Below are 26,693 nucleotides of genomic sequence, written 5' to 3'. Positions count from 1 at the left end.
CAGCCGCTGGTCACCCCATGGCATTAATCACGGCAGCAGCGCTGCGGGCAGGGAGCTGCCTGTCCTCGGCTAGGGCAGGGCTAACCCCGAGCATGGAGACACCTGCGCATCACTGGGGAATCCCTGGAGTCCGACGGAGGGGTCCCAGGTGCCGGCCGAGTACTCCTGGTGTGGGGAGGCAGCTGCTGGTGGAGGGTCTGAGCATCACCCTCCATTCCCTTGTCCTGCCCGGCTGGGGGCTCCTGGTGCCCGTGGGTGACAGTACGGGGACAGTCCTGGGGGTCACTGCCACACACAGCCTGAGCTCAGCTGGGCACATCTCAGCTTGGCTGGGGAGATGGATCGCCCCAGCACCCAGCTCTGGGCAAACACCATGGCACGGGGTGAGAGGGACAAGCCCCGAGGTGGTTTCAGGCAGTCCCACGATCCTGCCGTGTTTCCAGGAGCCTCATAACATCCCCCATCCCACGTTTCCCACATAGCTCCAGGCCATCCTCCCTCCCCGGCCAGGAATTCTTTCTGTCGCCTTGTTCATCCCCGATTAGTCACACGTCCCCTCCTCCCGCCTGCTCTCACCCTCTCTGGGCCATCCCAATTTAGCTCCTGTTGTCATTCCAATGCTCTGGGCTGCCTCCCACCGCCGAGCCAGCCCACGACATCAGCTCTGGGAAACACGAAGTGCCATTGCAGCCCCCCTTCTCCTCCGAGGGACCTGGGGATGCTGCCCCGTGTCCCCAGGATCCATCTGTGCCATGTCCAGACCTTTCCTGGGTGCCCATCTGAGCCCTGTTGAGGAGCATGGGGACACAGCCCAGTCCTGCTGCTCCCCTGGGGGACTTCCAGAGAGAAGTCACTGGAGAAGTCTCTTCACTGGAGAGTCCCCAGTGCCCCTGGCTCCTGCTGAGGTGACCGTGGCAGGGCCCTGTGGCACAGGAACTCCGTGCAGGGCTTGGAGCAAGGCTGTGCAGAAAGGGAAGGGCACAGCCCCGAGGAGAGCACTGGTGAGTCCAGTGTGACCTCCAGGGAGAGATGGACACAATTCTGGCTTGGACTCCCAGTGCCTGAACAGGGTGGGGGGATCCAAAGGGGCTGGCAAAGGGCAGCAGGAGCCTGGCTCAGCAGGGAAAGGAGAGCTGCCAGAAATACTAGCCACAACTTTTTTTGCTCCAGTCAGTGCCCTGAGGAGCCAGTCCTCGGCAGCTGGGAGTGGAGGCACATGCCCTTCCCTGTGGAGCAGCTGAAACAACCCGAAATATCCCACTGCACGCACGGGTATCCAAAAGGAACATGATGCAAAGGAAATACTGTCCGAACCTTTATTGGAACCTTTTTCTAACCAGGCTAACAACTCAAACACCCAGGAAGACTAAAGGATACAGAACACATGTGGATGGAGAGCACGGGCAGCTTTACAATGAACTCAAATGAAGAGATGCGCCGGTGTCGTTGGAGGTGGAATCGACCAACAGGCAGAGAACAGACACCGCTTCCTTTGTGGCTTTTCCCACGTCTTGGCTTTTGTTCTACATCTTCATATTCCCCAGATTTCAAAAGTGGAGAGCTGCCCTGGGCTGGTGAGGGTATTGTTCCTAGGCAATAGCCCCAAAGCTGGGGTGCTTGACCATCCCACTTGCTTTGGGGACCGTCCCAGTCATGTGCAAACTGCCAGGTAGCAGCAAAGTCATGAGAATTATTTATTCTCTGGCGAAGAGGTAATAAAACCCCACTGGACACTAAAGGGCAAAGTCTTCCCTTGGGCAGCTGAAGCTGCTCCTTTCTCAAACCAATACCCCGAGAGCCCCAAGGCTGAGCACCCAGCAGCTCCTGGGCAGCTCTGTGGGGACAGCCCAGCTCTGGGCACTGGAGCTGACACTGGAGCCGTGTCCACACTCCAGCAGCACAGGCAGCTCTGTGGGGACAGCCCAGCTCTGGGCACTGGAGCTGACACTGGAGCTGTGTCCACACTCCAGCAGCACAGGCAGCTCTGCCCCAGGAGCACAAACACCTCCCACCCGAGCGAGCACAGCAGCGGCTGTAGCGGTGCTGGAGTGACACTGGGACAGGATTTTTAGCACATCTTATGCTTTGCTCAAAGCTGGGGAGGATGCCTGCAGCAAGCTCTGCTCATGTTGGAGACAACAGGGGAGCCCTCCCCAGTGCTGCCCTGGCTACTGAGCTCACATCAGGGCAACGCTGCTGGCACAAAGCTTGGGGAAGGGGCAAAGCAGGACATGGCATGAGGGTCTCAGGATGGGGCAGGGGGAACATCCTTGCTTCCTGGTGGAGACCATGGCCAGTCACTTCCATCCCATCCTCTTCCTCATCAATGATGCAAAGGGTGACAAGTGTCCCTGTTCCCCAGAGGGAAGATGGGACCAGCAGTGGGAGATCAGAGAACTCCAGGGTTTTTGGTGATGGCAGCCCTATGGCACGTGGCAGAGGAAGAGGAGCAGGGTTATTCCTCCACCAGAGCTGGCCTGTCACCTCTGAATTCCCCACACCTTTCCAGGGGGATGTGATTTTTCTCCAGAAGCTGGTTCAAGGAGATGGAGAGTTTTCCCCTGCCTTGCCCATCTCCATCACAATGAGGTTCCTCTCTAAATACTGGTGGTGAGATCCAAATGAGCCAAATTTGCCTTGCTCTCTCCACCATATCTGGCAACACATCAAAGGCTCCTGCCTTCATGGACCCAACTGCATGACCCAAATAGCTTTTTTAAAACTAATGCTCAATAAATAGAAGAAATAAATATTAAATAGAGGCCAAGTCCTCTCAGCCTGTTCAATATATATACAATGCATAGCAAAATAACAGTGATCGGCTGTTGCAGACAAGTTTGGTATGATTCAGTCCCCAAAACAACAAAAACGTTGAGAAAATTGCAGTCAACATAAAGCAAAGCTCAGCTGAGTGCTGCAACGAATGAAGAAAGAACAGGACAGTGCTTTGAAACATCCCTTATCTTTGCTCCCCAGCAAACCTGCAGAAATGGTGTTGGATTTTCTGAAGCCTGGGGCTGGGAGAGGTGGGACAAGCCTTCCTTTTGGGGGGGACAAACCCAGAGATTTGATGGCTCCAGGTCAAGGAGACATTTAGAAGTGAGTGCTGTGACATGTGCTCTGCCAGGGAAAGGCAGCAGGGATACTTGTGGGATGATTCAAAATCAAGGGTGGGAAAGAACCTTTGAGTTTGAGACAGGGCTTCCAAAAAACAGCCAAGATATTATCCTGGTGTTGTGGGCAGCCCTGAACACCCCTTGTGTGTCTGACCACAGCAGCAATTCACCAACACCAAAATGACCTAGCTGCCTTTCCACCAAGTGAACCTGCTCTTTGCAGAGACACCTGCAGCAATCTGAGCTGTTGGATGCAGAGAAAAAAATCCATAAAAGCAGTGAATGAGGGAAACAACATTAAAAAAATAAAAAAGAAAAGCACTGGCAAAAGGCACAGAGACAGAAAAAACTCACAGCTTCACACAAACCCACAGAAACCCTGTCTGTCCGCTAACAGGGAGGGTGTACTAAAGCTTGTACTAAAAATATTTAATAAGTTAAAAAATAAATAACACCGAGGGAAACTCACATGTATATGCACGTGTGCACATATACACATACACACACAGGCTTGGTCAGGACCGTCACCAGAGGCTGGATTTTGCAAGGACCTTCGGCAGGGATCACTCTCTCACAGTCTCATCTCTTGTTTTCCCATGGGTGGGTCAGGGATAAACCCGACAGGGGAGTCCTGGCGACGGCATCCTCGCAGGGAAAGCGGCGGTGGCTGCGCGGAGCAGCGGCGGCTCGGGCTGAGCGGAGCCAAGGCAAACAGCGCGGGGCCAGCTGGCAGCCGGCCGGCGCGGGCGCGGGCGACACTTCCCCGTGGCACTGCCAGCACCCCGCGCTGGCACGGCCAGCAGACCCTCGCCAGCACCTCCGACACGCCCTAGACCCGCTTCTGTGCTCACACCCGTCACATTCCTGCACAAATCTAATGAGAAACACGAGATTCCGGACTGAAAACGCGCAGCTCTGCCCTGCGTCCCTTTGTCCTGCTCCGGAGAGCGCGGAGGGACGCGGTGGCAGCAGGAGTGACTGTCACTCCTCCAGCACCTCACTGAGAGGGGCCAGAGCTGTAAACCTTTACGCGAGACCCGCGGCATGGATACATTTGAACAAACAAACAGATCCAAAAATAACTTAACGTTAGAAAAAAAAAAAAATTAGAATAAATAAATACTGGTCCATTCTGACATACAATTAAAAATATAATAATAATAAATAAATAAATAAATAAATAATTTAAAGAGGGTTACTCCAATGCAAGTCTGCTTGGGAAACCCCAGGAGCGTTTAGCTGCCATGGACTATACAGGCAGAGGCAGTCCTTGATGTAGGGATCAGCTGGATGAGTGCAGGAGCTGCCACCAGCCCCACACAGCCCTCAGGATCGTCTCCTGACCCACAGGGGGTGGCTGCTGCTAGCCCTGGTGTGGTGCTTTTATCATGTCCCCAGCCATGAGGACTCCAGTCAGGGTGGGTTTGGTATTTACACCAGTTGCACAAAGCCTCTCTTCTTTTCTTTCCTAGTTCTGGATCTTCGGGCTCGCTGCTTCCTTGCTATAGCTCCGTGTGTGCGTTACGGGGTGCCAAGGGCAGGAGGCTGCTCCTGAAACACTGGGAGAGCTGCGGAGGGCTGGGCTCCCATCACTGCTTTTGGATCTTCCCTGGGAGCAGAAGGATGGGGCATTTCAGCATCAGACTGGGAGAGACTCTTTGGGGAAGAAGCGTGAGGTTTTCAGCCCTTTTGAGAGGGAGTTCGCTGCAGAAGGTGGCCAAGGGGCTGCTGTCAGGGCCAGCCCAGGAGGGAAGGCAGTGGCATTCTGGCTTTGATCCCTCAACCACAGCCCTGCAGCATTTGCTCAGCCCTAGCAGGAGTGCTTCTCTCTGTGTCCTACAAAGGGTCTTTCCAAAAGATGGACATATCCCCACTAAGCCACCAACCATACCAGTGCCCAGCTCTCTGCTCAGCCCTCTCATCCTCACATTGCCTGCAGCAAGCAAGGCAGGGGATGAAGGTCTGGGAAAAAGGGGAGCTTTGGCCACTGAAGGCACAGGACAAAGGAGACCAGCACCAGGAAAGACTGGGAAAGAGCTCCCTGACATCAAACTTCCTCTTGTACCACCCAGATGGAATCCCTGCATGTGCTGCCGTACTTTCCAACAGACAGCAGATTTATAGGCTTGTTGAGGCCATCATCCAGTTCCACCACAGCAGCTAGTGGCACTCAGCCTTCCTCCCCTTGCTGCTTTGTCCCTTTTCTGACTGCCAGGGGCCTATAGGTAATTCTGTAGATGGGGGGTGGGTTGTGTTCCTTTCTACCCCCTCTCCTCCCGCAGATGGTGGCTCCACTCAGCCCTTTCTGTAACACTTAAACAACACACACCTCCTTGACTCATTAAGCCCAAACTCGTTAATAATCGTGCAGGATGGAAGGGGAGGGGATGGAAAAAGGAAGGGAGGGAGGGAAGTCTTAAGCCCAAATTAGCGTCTCTAAGCACCCAGGTGTTGTAAGAGAAATAAACTCCTCAGCACCAGCTCAGGCTGTGCTGGGAGAAGCCTTTGTTACCCGGCAAAACACAGTAATTGCGCAGGCAGCTTGGCTGGCAGGGAGACAAAACCCCAGGGCCCAGCCTGTGGCTCCCTGGAAAAACAGGCAATTAGTGGGGGGCCCTTTGTGTCCCCCTGCACTGCTCTGGCCTCCCAGTAACAACCTGGGGCACCAGTGCATCCTGCTGCAGCCTGGCACCGGCCCTGATACCCTGCCCCTGGGCAGCCAGGGGGCTCAAGGAGGAATGATTGCCTGGAATCCTGCCTGAAATTGCTGCATGGTTTGAGGAAGGGGAACTGGGGTATCCTGGCTCTTGCAGTGCCCTTTTAACCCTGTGTGTTCTGACTGCACCCCACAACTGCTATCTCTACACCTCTCTCTGGTCCCACAGCAATGCACTCTGAGGGCAATGCTCCCCAAAGAACCTAAAGCCAAACTGTCCAAGGCTTCCTCCAAGAAGGGAAGCCCATAGCCCCTTTGAGCACAGCACAGCACCACTTCCCCTCTGCCTTGTACCCCACCAGCCCCAGGTCCCCTTCAGACCTCAGCATGTGGTTTGCAAGCAATTCAGCACTGGGGGGATAAAATAACCCTGCAAAAGCTGCTGCTACCTGGTAGGAAAGGGCAGGAGAAAGAGCAAACAGCCTTTTTTTTCCCAGGAAGTATGTCGGGAGGGATTTCTAGCCTTCTATTTATAGCAGGGACTGGCTGACTGGCAAAAAATAAATATTTTCTCTGCAGAGTGGGCAGCAGCTCTGGAGGAGAGACCCAAAGGACCTGATATTTGCCTTGGTGGGGACAGCCATCCCTCCCATCACCAAAGTTTTCCAGCAAACTCCTCCCCAACTGAGTCTGTCTCTCCAACAGAAGTTAATTTGTTGGTTCCTGGTTTGTTAGAAGAGCAAGTAGCAGAATTCTTTCCTTTGGACCTGCTGGTATGCTTTGGAGAGCAGTAGCAATGGCAGATGGGAGCATCAGGGAGGACGGAGCAGGTCTGTGGTGACAGACCCTCTGTAAAGCACCGACCCTTCTTCCAGCCTGGCCAGCGGAGCTGGGACTGATCCACCCACCCCGCGCTGGGGCGGAGGGGCTGCACCAGGGCTCTTACTCCGAACCGGGGCAGGGGGACCCGGCAATGCCACCACGTCAGTATCGGGGATGATTGCTATCGATGGCCAGGTAGGTGGGAAGGAAGCGGAGAATGCCAGGAATGTGGCGGTGAGGCCGGCACCCGGTGTCAGCCAGCAGTGACACTCCCTAACGACGCAGGCTGTCGGAGCTGGCTCCTGAGTCATAGCTCCTGCTCCTGCTGCGGCTGCTCCTGGGGCTCGAGCTCCGGCTGCTGCTCCAGCTTCGGCTCCGGCTCATCCGGTAGCTGGAGTAGCTCCGGCTGCGGCTCGGGGAGCGGCTGAAGCTGCTGTACCAGGAGGAATAGCTGCCGGCGCTGCTGGAGGAGGAGGGGCTGGGACGGTAGTAGGGGATGGGGCGTTTGCGGGCACTGTGGGGACAGAGAGATGTGGGTTACCAGCAATGCAAAGACAGACTTACAGCCAAAATCTCCAAAACGCACTGTTTACTCGGCACAACACTCCCAAAAACGTGATTGTGTTCGTTTAAAAGAGATCAGGTAGCTGATGGGCATTGGGATTCAAACTACCCACCGCCACAGCCCTGGGGAATGTCTCAGCCACTCAGTCTGCTGGGCTCTACTTGCTGTTGTCCCAAAGAGCCCTCTGCATGGAGGTTAGAGTCAATAGTTGACATCTACCACAGGGCAGGCTGAAATGAAAAGCCCGTGAGGGAATGCTCTTGGCACCTGAGTCCCAGCTCTGACTTCATCTTCTTTTTTTCCTTCAGCTACTGTAAATTGAGACCCTCTCCATCCTCCCTGTGCCTCCAGCTGGAAATCCCCAAGCTCTAGAGGAGGGGTGGAAGGGCCTGCTGATCAGGCTTGGGGAAACCGGTCTGCTGGAGAAACCTCCTCTGGCAAGGGCTGGGACCCAGGGACAGCCCTCATCCCCCGGGAAGCTGAGCCTGTCTCCAAAGGACGGGACAGCACCCCCTTGCCTTGTGATGCGCCGAGCTTCCAGGTGGCTGGGAGAGTCTCTCCGGCGTTTCCTCAGGGGGGAGTAGGAGCGGCGGCGCCGCTGCCGCTGCGACTCCTTCTCGCTGGAGCTGTACTTGTGCTCCCGCTCGCGGTCCCTGCGGAGGGCACAGCACGGGGGCTGTCACTGCAGGGGCTTTGGGGGTGGCTCAGGATGGGGAGGCAACGACCCATGAAGGCACAGATGACCACAGGATGCTCAGCTCTAACAGGGACAACTCTCAGCACTCTGGTGGCATCACCCCTGAGCACTCACATAACTAGACAGAGACTGGACACCACTGATTGTCCCCAGGGGCTCCAGCAGTGTCTTCCAGGGGCTTTGCAGCGCCAAGCTAAAATGGCTCCCAGGGACCTGTGTCTGTGGGTGCAGTCTGTATTTAGCTCTTGCTGGCTGTGCTGCTGGAGCTGGCAGGAGCAGCCCTGCCAGCAGGCCCCACGTGAGCTGAGGGCCTGGTAGCCCTGCAGGGCTCTGCAAGCCTTGCCAGAAGGAGTGCCGGTGTTGCTATGGTTTTCTCTTTTGTTAAATTCCCATACACGTCAGCACAGGCCCTTGTGTGCAGTGTGGCTGACTTCATACACCCTGCTCAGTGCCATCTGCAAAGCAATACGTTACAGGTCAAGGGCCTGCCTGATCCCTGCATGCAGGAAGTGTTCTCCTCACCAGCACAGGGATTGTCAAAGCCTGCAAGAATCAACCCTGGGAATGTACAATTTTGAGGTTGCAAAATGTTCACAGCAGCACAGATGCTACCAGGAAAACCTGCCAAAGGCATCTCTAGGGTTGAACTGGGAGACGGTTTTCTATGGTGTATGGAGGGAGTAGAGGTGCCTGGACTGTGTTTCCCTCTGCAAGGCTGTGAGTGCCAGCCTGAGGGTACCTGGCATCTGCCCTCACAGCAGATGCAGATGGGCGCTTCCCCAGGCCTGACAACTCTTTGTCAGAGCTGTGACTCTAAAAAGCAGAGTGTCTTTCATTCCCTGCTTTTCTCACTCTGCCAGGGGCTGCAGCCCTGTTGCAGGGGCTGCTGCTCTGTGGACAGACCCAGCTCTGCCCACCACTCACACCAGCATGACAGTGATGGAGGCAGGAAGAAAGTGTGAGGCAGTAGGTGCCACATGAATGGACAGTAAATACACCAGGAGTGGACAGTAAATACCCCAGGAGTGGACGGTAAATGCCCCAGGAGTGGACAGTAAATACCCCAGGAGTGGACGGTAAATACCCCAGGAGTGGACGGTAATACCCCAGGAGTGGACGGTAAATACCCCAGGAGTGGACGGTAAATACCCCAGGAGTGGATGGTAATGCCCCAGGAGTGGACGGTAAATACCCCAGGAGTGGACAGTAAATACCCCAGGAGTGGACAGTAAATACCCCAAGAGTGGACAGTAAATACCCCAGGAGTGGATGGTAAATACCCCAAGAGTGGACAGTAAATACCCCAGGAGTGGATGGTAATGCCCCAGGAGTGGACGGTAAATACCCCAGGAGTGGACGGTAAATACCCCAAGAGTGGACAGTAAATACCCCAGGAGTGGATGGTAATGCCCCAGGAGTGGACGGTAAATACCCCAGGAGTGGACGGTAAATACCCCAAGAGTGGACAGTAAATACCCCAGGAGTGGATGGTAATGCCCCAGGAGTGGATGGTAAATGCCCCAGGAGTGGACAGCTGTACCTGCTGCGGCTGTAGCGGGAGTAACTGGGGCTCCGGCGAGGCCTGGAACTTCTACTCCCAGGACTTTTTTTGCAGGATTTGGAGGAATAGCTGGGGGAACGTGAGGAAGACCTGGAGATAGGAAAGAAACAGAAGAGAATTAAAGATGCTGGAGGGCAAGGCTGTACCAGACTACTTCAAACCATCAGGGGGAAGAGATATCCCATTCTCCAGAGTCTCAGCCCAGCTCTGCCTGGCCAGTTCACCCCAAGCGTTGTGGATCCCTAAGCACCCCCAAACTCTTACACCTCCCCCTGCAGGGAGCCTGCCAGCTGCAAGAACTAGACACTGCCCTGGGTCACAGAGACAGCTGTTCCAGCGGGCCTTACCTCTTTCCCGAGGAGCAGGAGCTGCTTCGGGAGTAGCTGGGAGAGGCCTTGTGGTGGGAGGAGCGGGAGCGGCTGGAGCCGGGGGAGGATCTGCCCGTGCTGCTGCAGGACTCGCTGCGGGAGCCAGGCCTGAGCGGGGAGCTGTGCGCTGGGGAGGGCAGGGAGGCTCGCTTCTTCTCCTCTGAGGAACCCAGACATGAGGGTAGGCACGCTCTGTGAACACAGATTTGGACACTTTTTGAAGCTGCGGATGAACTGGGACTGGTCCCTGGCTGAGGGGAGCACTATGCTCCAGCAAATAAGTATTCCCATCTTTCCATTCTCTAACGAGGTAAAAAAGCTCCAGCTCTCTCTCTCAGCTCCCCAGGCTGCTGCTGCAGCAGACCCCATGTGTGTGGGTCAGAGTCTGAGCTCACCCTTGGCTCTGCCAGGGAGAAGAGGTGTGGAGGAGCTCTCGGGTGGCACAAGCAGCAGCTCATCTGCCCCATGCCCAACACACCAGAGGTGTCTGGCTGGCAGAGCCTGGTCAGGCCAGCAAACACTGCTGGTCCTGGGCAGGCACTGAAGGAAAAAGTGCTGGAGTATGGCAAAGGCAGAGCATGGCAGGGCAAGGGCTGTGCTCCAGCCTGGCTGTGGAGCAGCGTGAGTGGGCACTGAGCAGGCATCTCCTGTTGCCTTTGGACAGTGCTGTGTGAATTCCTCCTCTTCCAGAAGTGCTCTGGGAATGAACTGGGGTCAGAGCCCAGCAGCTAGGCAGCCTCCCAGCAGCCAGGGCCAGCTGCAATCCCAGCTCCACCCATGTGAAGGCAGAGTTATCCCACTGGAATCACCATGTGAAAAGTACAGACAGACCTAAAATTTTACTCTCTGACTGAAAAATGAGGCTTGTTCTTAGTAAAACCCATTACCCTGGCTCCCTCCTGTCACATTCAGTGCTCCAAACCATGTCCTGGCTCTACCTTTCAACCTTTAGGACCCAAGGGCCTGAGCTGGAAGAACTCCCTACAACCACTGCCTGAGCACAGCCCTGGGTACCAGCCACCACATTTCAGTGCCCTCATTCCCAACATCCCCTGGCAAACCCAGGAATGGGAGGTGGTGATGGAGGCTAGCAGCTTCTCGCCTCTCCTGAAGATGCCCTGTGGCCCCAGTGCAGAGCTGCTGCTGTCTTATCCTGAAGCCAGCCAAGTACTTGTCCCCAAGTACTGTGCTCCCCACTGGCAGGAGATGCTATCTTGTCACCCTGGAGCTCTGCTGGATGAGCTAAGAAGGGGAAAGTTGGATTTGGCTCATGGGACAGGTGAAAGAACAGCCCATAATGATCTTAGTGGAAACAAGCCCTGATTCCCTTCCCCACAGTAGGCAGAGAAGGAGAATTAACATGGCAACCCCCAGATGCTCCTTTCAAATTGTGCCCAGAAGGGCCAGAGACTTTGTTTTACATGGCCATGCCCAGGTGAGCAGGGATGTGCTGTGAACACAGCCTGACCCAGGCCCAAATCCTGCATGAGCCACAGCAATGGCAAAGCACTAAGTAATGTCCAGGGATGTGATGGCTGGGTTTTATCTTCCTCCTCAGGCTACAGTACTGGTCCTTGCTGTGTTCTGGACTCCAGCCTGCTGAGACCGTGGCTCTGGCTGGTACCTGCCTGCCTCCAGAGCACAGAAAGCTCCCTGCCAGCTCACCACGGCACTGGCAGGAGACACAGAGCAACAACGTACCAGGTATTGGGGCTGCCTGCAGCAGCTACTGGCAATCACTGACCTTCGGTCTTGTCCCTGGGCATCTGGAGACAGATTTTCCAAAGCTGTTCCCTTGGTCTGGGAAAAGCAACTGGTGAAGGAATTTCCTGAATCAGAGCTGTTATCGCTGTTGGCCAGTTTGGGCTTCCCGGACGAGAAGGCATGGCCAAAGCCATCATGGACTAGACTTCTTTTCTCCTGGCTGTCCTTTGACCTGGATGAGCTCGTTTGAGTGGAGGGAGGGGAGGAAGTATCGTTTCCTGAGTCATATTCATGATACTCTCCATTCTGGCTGGCTAGGTTGCCAGGCGGGCTGTCTGTTTTGGTAAAGAGGTCAGCAGAAGACCCTGACTGAGAGATCTGAAAGCAAAAAAGCCATTTGGCATTGTTTGAATGGTTTTTGGGGGGGTTGTTTTTGGTTTTACTTTGCTGCTTTTTTTTTTTTTTCCAAATAAACCCAGAAATTTTACCATCATGATGCACTGAAACAAAATGAAAGGAAAGAAAAGAAACAAAGTAAGAAAGAAAGAAAAAAAAAAGAAAGAAAGAAAGAAAGACAGAAAGAAAGAAAGAAAGAAAGAAAGAAAGAAAGAAAGAAAGAAAGAAGAAGAAAACAAAAGCACATATCCCTAAAAGAAATCCACAGTAAGAAGAAACTTATTTTCCCCCTGCTATAATAAAGGGAAGATTTAGAGATCATGCAAAGAGTATCAGCATGCGGTTCATGTTAAACAAAAGAGCTTAACAAAGTAAGCGGGCAACCAAAGAATTAAAATAACTAACTAACTAAATAAAAAAAAAATAATAACAGAGGACAAAGCCCTTATTTAACCTTAAAGAGGGAAGGAAAAAAGGGGGTATATACATATAAAAAACCTACATAATCCTTGCAAAGAAATAAAAAAATGAAACAAAAACTTAGATGAGTGAATTTTTTAAGCTTCCTTAATAAAGTAGCTGAACCAATATCACTAAAATAAGCAACAAGAAACCAAATCAAATCAAATTAAGGGCTTCTGTACAAAGCAAAAACTGGCAAATAAACAAGCTTATCAATTTGAAATAAAAAAATAAAAAAGGAAAAAATAGAAAAAATAGAAAAAATAAAATGAACAAAGAGGGTGAGGGGGAAAAAAGAAAAATCCCTTTGGAAATAAAAGGTATACAGATATTTTTTTGTGTGCTTTTTACCCCCTGAAGAAGAAATAGCTAATGCGCTCAAGTGACCTCTAATAAATTCCCTGGTGTCTTGCGGATAGCATCCACTTACCCATCAAGAACTCCTCCTTTAGTAGGTAAGGTGTAAGAAAAAAGGAAGAGCGGGCAACATAAGTCCATCATTAGAGTCTCAAATTACATGAAAAAAACATAAACCCTCTCTTCAATCCACACTGCTGCCTCCTCTATGCAAATGTCATGACTGCTTTTTGTCTGCTCGCTTGTCTCCCCTATTATTCATTTTTGTTTCCTGCTTTAAATTGGCCTGTCCAGCCCGTTCCTGGAGGCTGATGGCTTGTGCTGAAAGCTGCAGCTTGCACTGAATCCCCCCGGGTTGTATGGAAATGACAAAGGGAACTCGAGTGAGGGAAGAAGCAAAAGAATAGAGGAGGAAAAGTGTCCCCACACTGTGTATCACAGACCTGTGGGGAAGGGAAGGGCAGCTCTGCTCCTGCCAGCCTCTGCAAGGGGGCCAGCCACAGCCTGGCCGGGTTGCTGAACACAGGGCAAGCAAGGACCTGGAATTCACACAGTGACCTGGGCAGGGCTATTCTCTGGGACCCTGAGCACCACCAAGGGGATTGACATCATTTCAGAATTTTATAGTCCAGTTTTCACTGCACTGGCATTTGCCTGGGCCAGCTCAGGAATGTGGCAGCACTGGGAGTGAGGCTGTGTTGGTGCTAACATCTGCCCTTGCAATGGGGTGAGAATTAGGGCCCAATGCACACGTCTGCACTCTCATGTGGCCTCCCCTCTTTCACCCAAAGCCTCCACTCCTCAAACCCACCCATGAGGTTTGGTGCAGGGTTCTTAGAGTGTGAACACACGTTTGGCTCCCCCCACTCAGGACAGTCCTCCAAATGTTCCCAGCAAGCCGTGCTCCCTCAAACACGTGCACATGCCCTCATGCTACACTCTGGGGCACACAATGCCCCCATCTCTGCCATGCTTTCCACACTGGAGACCTGGGCCATGCCCTCAGCAATCTGAGCCAAAAAAACACATTGCAATGTTGGTGCTGCCTCAGGCAGCGGAGGAGACCTGGATCAGCTGTCACACAGCAGGCACAGGGCCAGTCCCTTTGGAAAGTTTAGCTCTGGACTGGATGGCTTTTTCATCCTCAGAGGGGCTGCAGACTCAGCCTGTGTCATGTTTCACATGTTTCTCCATCCTATCAGATGGTGCCTCCATATCCAGGCTCCTGCCTGTGGCATTCAATCTGTGTCCCCAGGGAGAGCTGCTCCCGACCCACTTCAAGGTGCTAACTGGGACAGGGACAGCTGACTCGGACACAGGTGCTGAACCAGCAGTGACTGAAACCAGAGCAGAGCTACCAGTACCCCACAGCAGCTCTCAGCACAGTCTGCAGAAGGATGACTGCCCACAACACTCTGGTGCTCTGAAAACACCTGGAGCTGGAGGATCTCCAAGTATTTTCTGTGTTGCCAGGGAGAGGAGCATATTCTGGGACAAGTGATTGGTTTATCCCAGCAAATCCACAATGAAGCTCCCCATCTCCTCCCCACAATAACTTCTAATTGATGCTCAGTCCCAGCTCAAAAGAATCAGAAGTCCCAGCAGCAAACATAGGAAATGAAGTGATCCTTCTTCATTAGTCAACTTGCACCTTCAATGCAGAAGCCCTGGACAGAGCAGAAATGTCTCCCAAATGTTTCCAACTAGGAATGAGTGGAGACACAGATTGCAAGTCCTCATTTGAGCATCTGGAACTGCTCCTTGCTTCTTCTCAGCTCTAGCAATCCTCTACCAGTCCTTGCTTACTCCAGCAGAAATGGGAATGTCACAGGAGCCTAAGGGATCCTAATAGCCAGCTCTGCTTTTCACCAGTTCTTTCTGAAACCCTGATGCCTTGATGCTTTCTGAAATCCAGAGGCCCAAGAGATCTGACTTTTGTGCTATGGACCACTGCATTCTCCCCAGCCACATTCCAGAAGATACAGGATTGCACTTTCAAATATGTTACCAGACAATTTTCTTAAAAAATGGATTTTGGTTTGCATTCAAGCTGAATTCTAACACAGAGACAACCAGCTTTTCACCACCTTTCACTTACAGGCATAAATCCAGCATGTGAGGTACTCCCTGGCTGCAGGGGTAGGATGAGCCTGGAGTGGGCACAGGGCTGCTCCAAGGGACACTGACCCCAGCATCGCACACAGAAATACCTTCCTTCTGTTCCTTCTCAGTTTAAACCAAAAGGCTGTTATTTCTGCCAAGAAATACAGCAGTTTCTTGGCATTTCTAAACCAGCTTTTCAGACTGACTCCAGGACATCTTTGCTTCTGCTCTGCCTTGGCTGACATCTCCCTTCAAAGAAGCAACTGTTGTCAGCACATCACAAAATCTGTCAAATGACTGGGAGGATCAACAAGCTCCTCTGTAGTTCAGCATCTGTGGCAGCAGCACTCTGGGAAGAGGCAGTGTGGATATCAGTGAAAAATGGAGCTCACAGTCTGGGTGAGGGCTGGAGGGTCTGGATGGGGCAGGGCAGGTGCCAGGGGGACGCAGCAGCTTCTCAGCCCCACCACCTTGGGGCACCAGGCTGTAGCCAGTGGCTTCCTGCAGCTCTGGGGGAGGTTCTGCCCTGCAGCAAGAGCCAGGACAAGTCTCAGGGTGCTCAGCTTGCCTGCCTGCTTAGACCAATTCCCCATATTCCCCACTGGATAACCTTGGCTTTGCTCTGGGTCCCATTTTACTGTTTCTGAAAGTCCTGCCAGCCACCCAGGATGGAAAGAGAGTATCACACCTAAAAAGTCTGCACAGAGCTCAATTGAATCACACCATTCTGTGTGATTCTGAATTCTAATGGCTTTTTGCTTTTCTAGGGTGGCTTAAAAGAGCCTGCTCTTTCACAAATCTAATTCTCTCTATGTGAACATTTGGATTTCCCCCACACACAACCCCTAATAAGTAATTAAACAATCTCAGTGAACTTTGCTTCATCCAGTTTTCAGCAGAGAACATACTGTTGCCCTCAAGGGAAGCCAGGATATATATTTATTGGATTTTTTTGTTTCAAATCATTATTTAATCAAGATGGGGGGGGGGTGGGGGAACAGAAATGACGCCCTCACTCATATTTCAGACTGTAATTCCAAGTACAATCCCAGATCAAGAGGCAGTGCAGTCTAACAGGTTACAAAAATACAATCACTGCTGTCTTCCAGTGGAACTGAACAGCTCCATTTACAGTGCCCAAACAGCCCGGGGCGAGAGATGACAAAGCGCTGTCTCAGGCACCCGGGGACAGCAGCGTGGCACAGCCTCACTCAGAGCCGCAGGATTTCTTCCGTGGGGCTTTTTTCTCTTGTTTTGCAACTCACTTCAAAGCGGAGTTAATTTCTCTTTCAGAGGGGCATAACGCCTGCCTTTCTCTCTTTTTCTAGGCACTGTGCTGATGAAAGGAGTAAAACACTTGTGTCGGTGACCCCGGCGAGCCCCGCTCCCGGCGAGAGCTCGCCGACATCTGCCAGAGCCGCCGGCACAGGGACAGCACCTGCTGGGGCTGCTGGGGATGGGGCTCTGCGCCTGCCCTGGGGCTCCTCCACCTGCCAGAGCCCGGGGGAATGGCCTCACCTCTGCTGAGAACCTGCCCCAGCTGAAAAGCCAGCTTCTGACTGAGTACAAAAAGCAGAAGTTCCGTAGCAATTCAGTAAAACCCCTTTTTGCGCAGTTATGAGTCCCTGACTCGAGGAGCACTGAGTGGCAAAATCCTCCTTTTTTTTGGCTGGATGGGGAGTTCAGGGTGAGGCTTCTGTACCACAAGGGCTAAGCTGAGTCCCAGAGCAGGGAGGCAGTGACATAGATGTCCCTGAGCTTGGGATTTTTGGGGCTGGATGGCGACACTGCTGAGCAGCCTGGCTCACCAATGCGTTGCTGGAGTAAACTCCGGAGAATGCCAAGCAAAGGTTTGTTTCTTTTCAAGGATCTTTTTAGCCTGCTGAGGTGCAGGCATTGCATCTCCATCTCAGCTTGAGCCAGGCTGGCACTGCTTTGGAGTAAGGGTTTGTCTTCCATCACCTCTCTTTGGTAGGTGGGGCACAGCCCAGCCCTTCAATGAATACAGGCACTGATCCTTTCCCCCCAGCTGCTGCTGCCAGCACTGGGCTGTGGATTTGTCAGACAATAACCAGGGGTAACCTGGCCGGGAGGGGGAGATGGGAAAAGAAAAAATGAGAACAACTTCCACATTTATAGAGGGTTTTGCCTTTCTGCTCTTGAAGGGCTCTGTTTGCTGTCAAAAACATGCTGCCTAGCACTCAATAGTTTTTCCTATGTAAGCCAAAACCCAGGCTAGAAAACAGCAGCAGCAAGCCAATATGCAGGTCTGCCATAAGGTTTCCTCAGCCTTCCAGCACACTCTGTCCCAGTCCCTGCACAGCTACCTTCCTGCAGACACGAACACAAAGACAAACAGCATCATTTGGAGCAGCTGTACCCCACTGAGCTTCACTGGAAATCTGGCTCAAGCCTGTGATAATTTGTGGTATCACAAATGAGTTACAGTGAAAGCAAAGGAGCTGGCAAGGAAAGTGTATGCACGGTGCAGTTATCTTCATCAGCAACAACAAAGGCAATTAGATCTGTGCCCTGCAGGTATTTATATTGCACTGCTAAAGGAAAGCAAAGAGGCACAGTCATCCATCTGTGTCGGTGAGGAATAAAGTGCCTGCAGCTGGGCAGGGGTATTCTGTATAGAAATAAATGCTGCACATTGCCCACAGCTTCTTGAGGCACAGGCCCAGAGTCCTGATCTCCATAGGTGCATATTGCGGCTGCACGGGATTAAAGGAGAAGGAGAGGGAGAAGCTTGGAAATTCACTGCCAAAAATAAAAGTAGCAGGGAACTTTGAGGTGTTTCTGCATGTGTACATGCATGTGTGGGTGCATCAGCTTTTGCATAAAGAGGGAAGGAAGCAGCAATGCATAGGCAGGGCATTGTTTTGTGTGCTTTATCCCCCAGCAGTTCCAGGCAGACCTAGTTAGAAATTGTGGCTGTTTCATTACAAAGGAATGAAGACAAATAGGGTGGGGAGGATAGCAGAATTTACCACAAAGCACTTCAAGTTTTCAGAAGCAAAACAGTGTAGAATAAAAACCATCTTGAAAAGCAAAACCTTTGTTTTGGAAGTGCTATAGCATTATCTCATATTTCCCTGTATCTCTGTGTATTTTTCCCTGATACTCCTTGGACAATCCCTTTCCTTTGGAGATATGACAGTGCATCTCCCCAGGTAAGGATGGTTTGGTTTGGAAGCCCAGCCAGATGGAAGGACAGGGAGTGTAACATACCAGCTCTCACAGAGGACTGAAACATGGCATTTTTTAATCCTAATTCTGAATTTTTTAAAAAAATGTTTTATTCTCCAGCTTTTTTTCTTTTTTTTTTTTTTTTAATATGTGATCAACATGCTCTGCAGGAGCACATTTTCATTTCAGGCTGCTCTCAAAGTCTGACAGAACGAAGCTTATTCATAGAGCAACCATTTAACTCATGAAAAGGAAAGGCATCAAAGGGTTGTGTATAGTCATTAATAAATGAGACTAAAGGTTCCCATTCCATTTTTCCCTAGCCACTTTTGAGTACACGATATTTAATGACCTTATTCAGCAAAATTTCAGGGGCAGCTCTTAACCAGGAGCTTCAATTTGAACAAGTGCTTAAATGTGCTCTTGGTGTCCCAAGAGAATGTACTTCTTTTGGGGACAGGGGGCCAGTAGTGGCTTTCATCAGACATTTAGTCATTAAAATATTTGCTCAAGTTATTAACCCTTACTAGAAAGAACACAGGAGTTTCCTGATGACTTTTACTTTGCATCCACCCCCTGCATCTGGAACTATCAAGCTCTTGTCTTCCCTTCCCTGCAGCTTTTTCATTTGCTTCACTCATTTACCTCGAGTGAAGCAAATGGAAAAGCGAGTGCAGGATGCTTGAGTTTAGCTCATTTTAAAGCTTTTAAAATTTTAAATTAGAGTTTATCCTTTCTCAGGAAACAGAACAGCTGGCAGTTGGCCTCACAGGACTTAGGGAGCCTGGCTTCCGAGAGAGGAAACCTAGCACTAATTAAAAACTAGGCTTAGGCTCAAAAGCATTTATGAAAAACACGCTGCTTGAACTAAGCAACACCCTGGTGACATGATGCAGTCTTTGGCTGGTTGTTTCTTTTGGGGGGAGGAGCTCTGAACTCAGCAACACCCCCAGTTCATGACAATGAGCTTCATACCTTGTTTTCCTTCCTTTGCGTGTGCATGCACACATCAGCGTGTGGTGTGAGGTTCTGCTCTCCACGCTGCCTTATAAGGCTTTACAAGCACTGACTCACATGGCCCCACACGCTCTATAACGAGAGCAAATATGCATATCTATAATGTTGAGAGACAGCTTGTGCCTGTCTGTACCCACGTACAATCCCTGGGTATTTTGATCAGCACGCTGTCTGTGTGGGTGAGTGGGTAGAGTCGCTCCTCTTGCTGGCACCATCTCTCTCCTATCTGATGTAGCTCCTGCGTGTGGCTGAGCTATTTCCAACTGATGATTTGGCCTAAAGGAGAAAACAACTTTGGGGCTTGGAGGACTCTATAGTCAAAACACCTCTAGCATTACACATCCACACGTGTGGCTATCAGATCCTGCACTACCTCCAGTCCTATGTAGCAATTTCTCTCTCCAGAGTGCCTATCTGATACCAATACCACAGTCAGGGCATCACACCTCTGCTTTACTGCTGCTAGGAACAAAGGGGAAACACACCACAGAAAAGGAAGACTGATATCCATCTAAAATTTCTCTCCACCTCTTGCTGCCTCAGTTCATGTATAATATCATCTCTTTCTGTGTACATGGAAAAACATCTCAAGGCACTGAGCCTGATTTTAGCCTCAGATGCACATGCAGTTCCCATTAGCATCAATGAGGGCAGCTCGTAAGTTCCAAATTTGGCCCCTGGGCTTGTCAGTCCAGAGGAACAGTGATCCTAGAAGGATCCTGACAGTCAGAAAACATCCCATGCCAATAATCATCAGCTCATTAAATGTAAATGTTCCTTTTGTATATGTTTGATACCCTTTTTCAGCCTGAAGGATTAAACTTTTGGATGTAAAGACCAGTGAATTAAGTTCACATCCAGCTGAGCAAAGACTGCATAACAAACTCTTCCCTCTAAAATATGTTTCTGGAGGCCACTTTTTTTTTTTTTTTTTTGTTAAATGTCCTCAATTCATTATTCATAGGCTAAAGACTTTGCAAGTTTTCCCCCTCTCCAGCCCCACCCTTGGTGTAAAAGTGCTGAAGGAAGAAACGACTTTACATACATTGGAAAACAGCACCATGAATTAATAATACAGTTTAACCAAGTTTGTCTAACATCACTATAATTGAGTTATAAAAATTTCATATCACAGTTCTTGCCCAGATTCCTCTGGCTAATTCAAGCAAAGAAGGACAGTGTGTAATACTTACTACTTCCTTAGAAGACAGGAAGCTGTAGAGTGGGAGGGTTTGGCTGGCTTTTTGACTGGCCTGAACCTCTGCAGAGGAGCTTCTCTTTGCCGTGATCTTTGAATGGTGCCAGGAGTGTCTTCGCCGTGTTTTACGCCCTTCCTCCCGAGACCTGGCTCTGTGCCTCCAGGAGACAGCAACAGCCGAAATGTTATTCCTTAGGACTGCAGCAGTGCCCTTTCCCAGCTCCACACCAACCCTTGGCAGGTCTGTGCTAGGGCTCTGAGTATGGGACAATATTCTTCCATGTGACAACTAAGTGGAGTCATGAGGGAGAGAAAAGGGATGTTTTGCTTTTCTATTTTAAAAGAAAAATAATAATTTTGCATCTAGGCTTTGGACCTTGACCTCAAATTTCAGCTCCAATGCATGATTTTATGGTGGCTGAAGGTAAGCCATGACCCTGGTGCACTCTGGAATGTTCCTATGGTGATACACCTCCAAGAGAAAACACACTCTGCTCTTGCATGAGTACCCCTCCAATTACTGATTGCACTCCTCCCCCCACTGATCCTCAGCTTTTCATTAGAAAATTCCCAGTACTTAGGAGGAGTGAAGTAGGAGAATGGGGGTGGGCTGTTCAAGTGCTTTCAGAGAACATGAAACATGAACTCATTATATGTATAAATCACTTGCTATTGCAGCAATGCTGGGTCTAGCACCAGCATCCACTTAGCCGGCCCCAGGATGCATCTGTCATCCACAGGAGAGATTTTAATCAGGTCAAAGACAATGACTACAGACTGCCATGGGCAAATACATTTTCATTGCTAAGACCATGTTTAAGGGTTTCCTGGGACATAGCAGTACAGAGCCCTTGGGCTGGGGAAGGGACACTAGACTGGAATCAGCTGTCATGGGTTGATCATCAGCCATGGGGATTAGAAGTGACTGTCAGACCAAAAAGCTGCAGCCACTGCTTCTCGAGGCAAAACCCTTCCATGGCTGAGACCACAAACAGCTCAGCTCCCAGTGTGTGACAACTGCTGCTACCAGAATGGGAAGTGGCTGTGCACAGAGAGCCGTGGGTCTCACAGGCTGTCCAGCCACATCCTTGAGCCCAGCAGAAGTGCTGAGGACACTGAGCTTGGGAGCAGTGCCGTTACCTGCTCCGGCAGCTGGGGGAGTGGGAGTCGGAGCTCTCTGAGCGAGAGTGGCAGCGGCGATGCCGATGGGATTTCCGGGCGCGCCCACGAGAGCTTTAAGAAGCAGAAAGGAAAACCAGCGTTAGGTTAGCAAGAGGGGGGGATGCAAAAACCAGCAGCTGAAGGCTGAGATCGATAATGTTCAAATCAGAAGGGAGGTATGCCTTTTAAACCAAAGATATTGGTGCATGAAACACGGCACAGAACATCAAGGCATGAGAAATTCTCCTTCCCTTCACTGCTGCAGTGACATCTTCCTGAGATCTCTGCTAGCATTTTACACACAAGCTATTAGGTTGGCTCTGTACATGCTGTGAGAATATTGGTGGACAAACACGTGGGAGTGCAGCAGCCAGCCCCAATGCTTTCAAGACTTTAGAGAGCCATGTGCTTGCCTTTTATCCTGCAGCCAACCCTGTAACAGCCGGGCAACTCCCCAAGACCTTCCTGTTGCTGAGGCTGAGGGGAAGCACCATCTCTCTGGGCAAGCCATCACAAACCTCCAGCCCTCTCCCAGTGTTAAAGAGCAGTTACAGAAGGACAACTCCAAGTGACAGAGTACACTCAGTAGCAGCCAGCTTTCCCCACCCTCTCCAGGGGGGGAGCATTTAGCCAGTCCTGTGGGCAGCTCTTGAGGTTGCTGCACAAAGTACAGCTTCCCTAAGCACAGCCTGCCTTGTACACGGTTCCTGCTTGAGAAAAAGGACCGTTTCCCTGGCTTCTGACAGGGACCCTGTCATTGGGGCTGCCTTTTTTGACAGGGCCTGAAGACAGTCCTCAGCAAACAGTGTGTAGGGGACAGAGGGCCAGTGCCCTGCTGCAGTTCCCTTTGCACCACCAGGCTGTTTCTCATGGATTACCTGGCCCTGTTACTCAAGGGCTATAGCTGTCCATGCCAACAGCTGAAGTCCAGGGTGAAGAGAGCAGGGTGACAACGGTGGCAGGCTTGCTGCCACCTTCTGTGTCCCATCTCTCTTGTCTTTGTTCACCACAGCAGTTATTTTAGATTTGGAAGCATTTTCATCTGCTCAGGCTGGTATGGCTGTACCAGCAGGCAAGGCTAACTGTGGGTGAGCTGGTGGGAACAGCCTGGCTTCATGGCCACACTACACAGGCACTGACAGCACGAACACAACCTGCTTGGACAGCATTTAGCAACTTGCTGGTATATAAACTCAGCAAATAATTGCTTGAGAACAGCATCTCCCTTAAGACAGAAGGGCAACCTCCAGGGCAATTCCTTCAACTCTGCTTGGCTGTTTTCTTTGATGCTTTTCACACCCAATGATTATATTTAAAAAAAAACTTCGTATTTTGGGATCCTCCTTTCTTATTTCCATACAGCTGAAATCAGCAACACTGAACATCTTTCACTTGTGGTGGATTAGTGTGAAAATCCCCATGTTTGTGCTTAACCCCCTGCACCAGTCCCTCCAATTTGTTTTGCCTTCCTGCAGAAGGGAAAACTGGTCCTGTGTGACTTAGATAACCAGTTGCTCAATGCAAAGATAAGTCAAAGCGGTGTGATTATACAAAAAAATCCTCATGGGATCCATCTGATCCACGCCTGAGAGCAAAAGGTTTGCAGAAACTGGGAGTGGCTGAGCTCTGATTTGCCAGCAGAAGGATGAGCCTAAAAAGCCTTGGCTGGTTCATCCCCAAAGAGCAATTCCAGCAGCTCTAGCTCCATGAGGTCAGGGCACACCAGCAGGACATGGATCTCAGCTTTAACTGCACTGTTAGGGTACTGCTGTGTTAGGCTGGGGAGATGCCTCCTTTTACAGATAACCTAGGAAGTCTCTCTTTTACCACCGAGATTTCTAGGTGCAGGGCAGCCCAATTTGAGGGGAAACTGAGCTGAAACTGTGCCACTTAATGTGCAGAAATCGTAGCAAAAAGAACTGGCTTTCTGCATGCAAAGGAGATGGCCTATGCAGGCAGTATCCCAAAACTGGCCAGGGTGTTAGTGCCCAAGGTTCAGCCCCAGGACTGTTTCCTTGGTCTGAAAGCAGGTGAGAAGCCACAAGATGCAGTTGCCAGAAGACAGAATGAAGGGGAAAACAGAGGCAGCTTGCAGTCCTTCCTTCCATCCTGAGGAACTCCATTTTATACCATGCCCCTCAATTATGTGCCCCACAGGACAAAGATTGTGTTCTGCTAATACTCCAGGGCTGAGCCTCAACACCAGATTTTTGCAAACTCCATCCCCTCCACACAATCCCTTCTCTCCCCCTTGACCCCATTCATATTCTTGGCTGTATTGTATCTCATGAGTAGGTCCTAATGCAATCTCCTAGAGAAGCAAACCAGGAGTTGCTGAGGCCCTTCTCAGTAAGACTGTGCCAGCCTGCCCTTCTGGCAGGTCAGAGTTCAGCCTTTCATGCTGCCCCCACCAGAAAAGCCGGAGCCTTCTCCCTGGGCTGGGTGGACAAGACTCTGCACATCTGTGCAAGATAAACAAACTACAGAAAGAGGTGTCACAAAAGAAAGGCAGAGGAAAGATCTCCAGCCTCTACAAACCCTTTTCCATTCTGGCAAAACCAGAATTGCTGGTTTTAGCTTCAAAATAATCCTGAGAAATGCTTAGAGCTGTGCAGCAGGTATTAACTCCAGGGGCCCCACCACATCAAGCACTTCTAGCCCCACACTGTGCAGGCAGGGCAGAGAACTCCATGAATCACTACTTACTGTTTTTTGTGTTTTCTTTCTTCCTTTCTCTTACTTTTGGGGCTTGAAGAACTAAATAAGAAATGGCTAATTAATTCGGAGATTTCTGTTCCGATAAAAAGCTGCACAATCACATGTCAATGTTACAGCTCAGTTGCCCAAGAGCATGCAGTAAAAATGAAAGGGATTCATGATTGTCACAGCACAGGGGGTCTGAGCGCCTGCTGACAAATCTGCTTCATGGGTTTGGCCAAAACCCTCAAAAGGATCAGCCAATTTGGTGACTTTGCCTTTTTCCACAGAGAAAATGAGTACTTCTCAATAATGAATACACACATACTGGAATCAGAAGAGATCTTCCAGTCCACACCTGGGGAGTCACTGACTCCAGACCCACATGGAAGGGGGGGACCCAAGGGGATCCACAAGGAAACACAGAAGAAACATCTTCTGCCCTCACTCAGTGAATATCAACCTTGAAGAGACCATTAAACTCTTATTTCTAAGGGACCACCCATACTTGCTCAACTCTTACCTGTGCCTTCTCTTCTTTGATGATAACCTGCAAGACACAAATATATACACTGAATACAGGGTCTCACAAAATTGGAAATTTGAGTCCAAGATTGTTTAGGCTCAGACCAAGCACTGAGAGAAGACCTCATGCAGCACCTGGGCAGAATGGCCACACCTCTCCTTTAGCCAGCTGGTGAGGGAGCAGCTGAGAAATGCTGGTGTGGCAGAAATGACCAGCACACTCTACAAGTAATTGAGAATACAGTCCTCAGGATAAGTCTTTAGAGAGATCAGATACATCCCCTGTCTCTGGTGGGTCCTTTTTCTCTGCTACTGCCTCCAGTTTTGCACTACATGCAGATATGGGTCCATTCCCTGATTTTCTGTATGAAGGACCAAATAGCAGTCAAGGGAAAAATCCTCTCTGTGTAACTCCGGAGCAGTCTCACAGCCAAGCCAGCATCATGGCCTTGTCTTGCCTCCTGGAGCTCCCCTGGAATGACACAGGAGACACCTCTCTCATCTCACCCTGGTGGCATGGAGGACACTTCCCTGCAGCAAGGCCTGGCCCCACTGCACTGCATGCCCCACTGTCTCCTCTCAGCTTGGAGCACAACATCCTGCAGGAGACACAGCCTGAAGTCCTGCCTGGAGGGGCTGTGAGACTGCCTCTGGCAAAGTCACTTGGGGTCTGTAGCTGAAATCCTACCAGGTGTCTGGAAACAACCTCCACTGGTCACTAATCCTGATTGGTTTGTATCATGCTGTTTTATGGGATCAGCTCCAGCTTATCCTTGGCTTGCAGGGGCATAAATGGCTACCAAAGCTTCAAAGCCAAAGAGTCTCTGACCCAGGACTTCCATCAGGAGATGGCATTCACAAAACAGCATAAGAATCCCTCCTTGGGAAGAAAGTGTTTTAAAGGAGTTCCTGTATCCTTGTCTCTCCTTCTCCCTTGCTCTTCTTTGGAGATTCAAGCTCAACTTTTCACCCTGCTATCCACTTTTGGTATCTTCTCTTTTTGGTTCAATATATTATAAATACATGAACCTTCTCAGGGAGATGGAATCCACTGTTCTCATCAAATATTGGTTTAACAGCTGAGAGAAAACAGTGAAATATTTGCAATTTTAAAATTTAATCATGCTCTTTGAATTAAAAATGGATTTCAGAAGGAGAAGGTGGAAACAGTCACTGGGGCTGGGAGAGGAGACTGGGATTGTGAGTGTGGGGAATTGGTCTGAGCCTTTTTCTGGTCCTGACACTCTCTGCAGGCTGGGGAGGAAGGGATGGGGACCAGCACAAGCCCTGATCAGTATGCCATTGGCATTCCAGAGGATGGAGACATGTGAGGATGGAGACGTGAACAGGACAGCAAGGAGAGCAGGCTGAGGCTCCACAGACCTCACAGTGATTTGGCTTGTCCATCTCTGTGTCCCCACACCACAGCAGTTCATGATTCCCCGTTAGCACTGGATGGACACCCTGTTTCACACCCTCCTAGCCCAGAAGGACTATGGCTATGCCTCCCCTTGGCTGCCCAGTGCTCACAGCTCATACTCTCTGCCCTCTGGGACCAACAGCTGCTCCAGGCAGCAGCACCTTCTGTCCCTTCTCTAAAACCCCAACAGCCAGCGGGGAATTACATTTTCAAGGAAAAAAATACCTGTTTCTTTTTCGCTTCTTGGAGCTTTTCTTCTTCTTCTTCTTCACAGGTGAGGGGCTGTAGGAGGGAGACCTGAGGGGGCAGAGGGGCATTAGGGACCACAGGGCTGCTCACAGCTATCTCAGCCACCCCAGCTCTTACCCCACCACCAGCAGCATCTCCAGGGCAGAGAGAGGCTGGGGGCTCCTGGCAGGAGCAGGATGAGCCCAGGTAGGAGCTCAGGGAGGAGCCTCAACCCAGCTCTGCTGCCCTGAGGGGAGGGCGAGAAGATGGCGGCACCTCCCTGGACTGTGGAACCCCCAGGCCCTCACACCTCCATCTTATACAGACCTTTCTCCCTCATGCTCAGCTGAGGGCTGCCATGCCCTCCTGCCCCACACACTACCATGGCCACCCTCACATCCTTCACTGCCCCTTTTTCCTCATGCTCAGCTGAGGGCTGCCATCCCCT

At 50.9% G+C, this 26,693-nt stretch overlaps 1 protein-coding gene across 1 annotated transcript in view; it reads right to left on the bottom strand.

Annotated features, from left to right (window-relative positions):
- Positions 1–6,501: 6,501 nt before the first annotated feature.
- The window catches only part of SRRM4 (serine/arginine repetitive matrix 4), a 42,106-nt gene continuing 21,914 nt past the window's right edge, over positions 6,502–26,693 (bottom strand). Inside the window, exons 4-13 of the mRNA XM_056504183.1 lie at positions 26,243–26,314; positions 24,596–24,622; positions 24,082–24,132; positions 21,355–21,447; positions 20,210–20,372; positions 11,530–11,867; positions 9,765–9,977; positions 9,397–9,507; positions 7,678–7,812; positions 6,502–7,108 (exon numbers count right to left, since the gene is read on the bottom strand). Of these exons, the coding sequence (XP_056360158.1) occupies positions 6,868–7,108; positions 7,678–7,812; positions 9,397–9,507; positions 9,765–9,977; positions 11,530–11,867; positions 20,210–20,372; positions 21,355–21,447; positions 24,082–24,132; positions 24,596–24,622; positions 26,243–26,314 (1,444 nt within the window). The 3' untranslated portion in view covers positions 6,502–6,867. The remainder of the gene's footprint in view (positions 7,109–7,677; positions 7,813–9,396; positions 9,508–9,764; positions 9,978–11,529; positions 11,868–20,209; positions 20,373–21,354; positions 21,448–24,081; positions 24,133–24,595; positions 24,623–26,242; positions 26,315–26,693) is intronic.

Source organism: Oenanthe melanoleuca, chromosome 15 (assembly GCF_029582105.1).
Source record: "Oenanthe melanoleuca isolate GR-GAL-2019-014 chromosome 15, OMel1.0, whole genome shotgun sequence".
Classification (NCBI taxonomy): Eukaryota; Metazoa; Chordata; class Aves; order Passeriformes; family Muscicapidae; genus Oenanthe; species Oenanthe melanoleuca.
The sequence above is the reverse complement of the archived record's forward strand: the minus strand, read 5'-3'. Positions and strand labels throughout refer to the sequence as shown.